Source organism: Sinocyclocheilus rhinocerous, unplaced genomic scaffold (genome assembly GCF_001515625.1).
Source record: "Sinocyclocheilus rhinocerous isolate Xijiao unplaced genomic scaffold, SAMN03320098_v1.1 scaffold285, whole genome shotgun sequence".
In the NCBI taxonomy this organism is placed as follows: domain Eukaryota; kingdom Metazoa; phylum Chordata; class Actinopteri; order Cypriniformes; family Cyprinidae; genus Sinocyclocheilus; species Sinocyclocheilus rhinocerous.
The window spans coordinates 1,522,510-1,524,325 of NW_015630288.1; the positions used below are offsets into that span (position 1 = coordinate 1,522,510).

The 1,816-nt window shown below is 34.1% G+C and overlaps 1 protein-coding gene across 2 annotated transcripts in view; it reads left to right on the forward strand.

Annotated features, from left to right (window-relative positions):
- mapkapk5 (MAPK activated protein kinase 5) overlaps positions 1 to 1,625 on the forward strand; it is a 25,370-nt gene extending 23,745 nt beyond the window's left edge. Inside the window, exon 12 of one of the 2 annotated variants that reach the window (XM_016552260.1) lies at positions 1,025 to 1,625. In XM_016552260.1, the coding sequence (XP_016407746.1) occupies positions 1,025 to 1,119 (95 nt within the window). In that variant the 3' untranslated portion in view covers positions 1,120 to 1,625. The remainder of the gene's footprint in view (positions 1 to 1,024) is intronic. The other variant, XM_016552259.1, reaches the window with a different exon arrangement.
- Positions 1,626 to 1,816: the final 191 nt, after the last annotated feature.

Here is a 1,816-nt window from a genome sequence, read left to right on the forward strand (position 1 = left end):
CACGCGCCTTCTTTTTGAACGTGATTTTTTCCAATGAGAGGGAAGAAAGGGCGGAACATTTGGCAAATTAAGCTGCAGCACTTATTATTGCACTGGTTGGCTATTACCTGTGAGCAGACAGAGTGTCAACCAATGCATTGGAGAATACGGCGAACATAAATAAAGAAACTAAGTTGCTTGTCAGATTTCCCTAACAAGCAACCATATTTTTTCAAATAAGCCCAAAAAACCGCGACCCGGATTTTTTCACGCAACTTTACAAAAAAAGAAGCCCAAAGTCACGTATAATACGCGGACTTGGCAACTTACAAGTTTTTCTTACAACCAACAGCGGAGACGCATCATATACATCATATAACCGTCACTTCCCTACAGGTACTGTTTACTAACAAGGTGACAGCGCCAACTACTGGCCTGGCAAACGTAATACAGCATTTTTAGCCGTTTTCGCGGATATGTGTAAATGCGAATCGTTTTGAAAACGTTGTCGTGTGTATACGTGAAACTTTTTAAAAACGCAAGGGAAAAACGTTTCCGTTTTTTACTACATCGTTGTCGTGTAAACGTAGCCTAAAATTGCATTTCATGAAGGAAATACTAGTTGCGTAGCAGCTAAACAATAGAGTTACAGATTCAGGTAAGAGCTCGTAGGGGTTGGTTCTGTGTAAATGAAATGTAGGATTAGTGCTTTAGTTCAAAATCTCAATTGCATATTTTCTTTAAGCTTTTAAGTGCTTAAGATGCTGAATTGGTTATGAAGAAAGAGCTTGAAATTTATTAATTTTTAAAGTGAATAAAGACGAAAATGGGACAAATGCCTAACCAGTACTTGGCAGTAGCAGAAAGATTTGGTCAAGTCAAATGAAATGTGATGTTGTAGACAAGTTGTTTTAAACTAACCCTGGAAAAGCACAAGCAGTAAGTATTACAAGCAGCTGTGTGGGCCATCCTTGACTAATTAATTGCATAATTTCGATCAATAATAATTCATATATCAACCTGTTATGTTTTTCTTTCTTCACAGGTAGATCATTTTCAGACAGAGTAGACCGCTTAAAGCTGGCTGAAATTGTCAAACAGGCCATTGAAGAAAAGACAAATTTACAGGACTCCCAATAGCAAGTGCTGACATTTTAATCCCTTTTGTACTGTTAATTATAATTGTCATTAGGCATATGATTGCAAAACATGTTTTTGTATAAAATTGCAGACCTTTTTCTGTTGTAAATCTCTAGCTGAAACCAAGTTGTTGGTATGATTTGTTTTCACTACAGACTGCAGTAAAGAAATGTGTTTTAAAGAAATTGCAATGTTTTTATTTCTGATTTTCATAATGAAAAATAAGGAGAAAATATCTATATTAGATAACATTTTATAATTCACCTTAGCTCAGTTAATTTAATTGAATCAAAACATGTTGTCACTAATTAAAAAGAAGAAAATAAGATAATGTTACGCATTAAAAAAATGGGACAATAAATTGATGTACAGCAATGGACAGATTGGAATGCAAAATTTCATAAAGATGGATAAGTTAATTTGAGTTAATTTGTCCTAAAATTTTTACCTTTTGACTGTTAGGTGTCGCTGCTAGCAAACGTATGTTGTATTATCAGAGGATGCTTACAGTGGCACATACAACATCTGTCAGGTCAATGAAGATCCAATGAACTTCATTATTCGAAAATAAAGTTCTAGACATATAGAAAATAAAGTTCTGTCATTCTGAATATTCTTTAGAGGTCACACTCTTTACAATGAATGGATTTGTGTTTGTAAATTCTGGGATACATTTTTTTTTTTTTTTTTTTTTTTC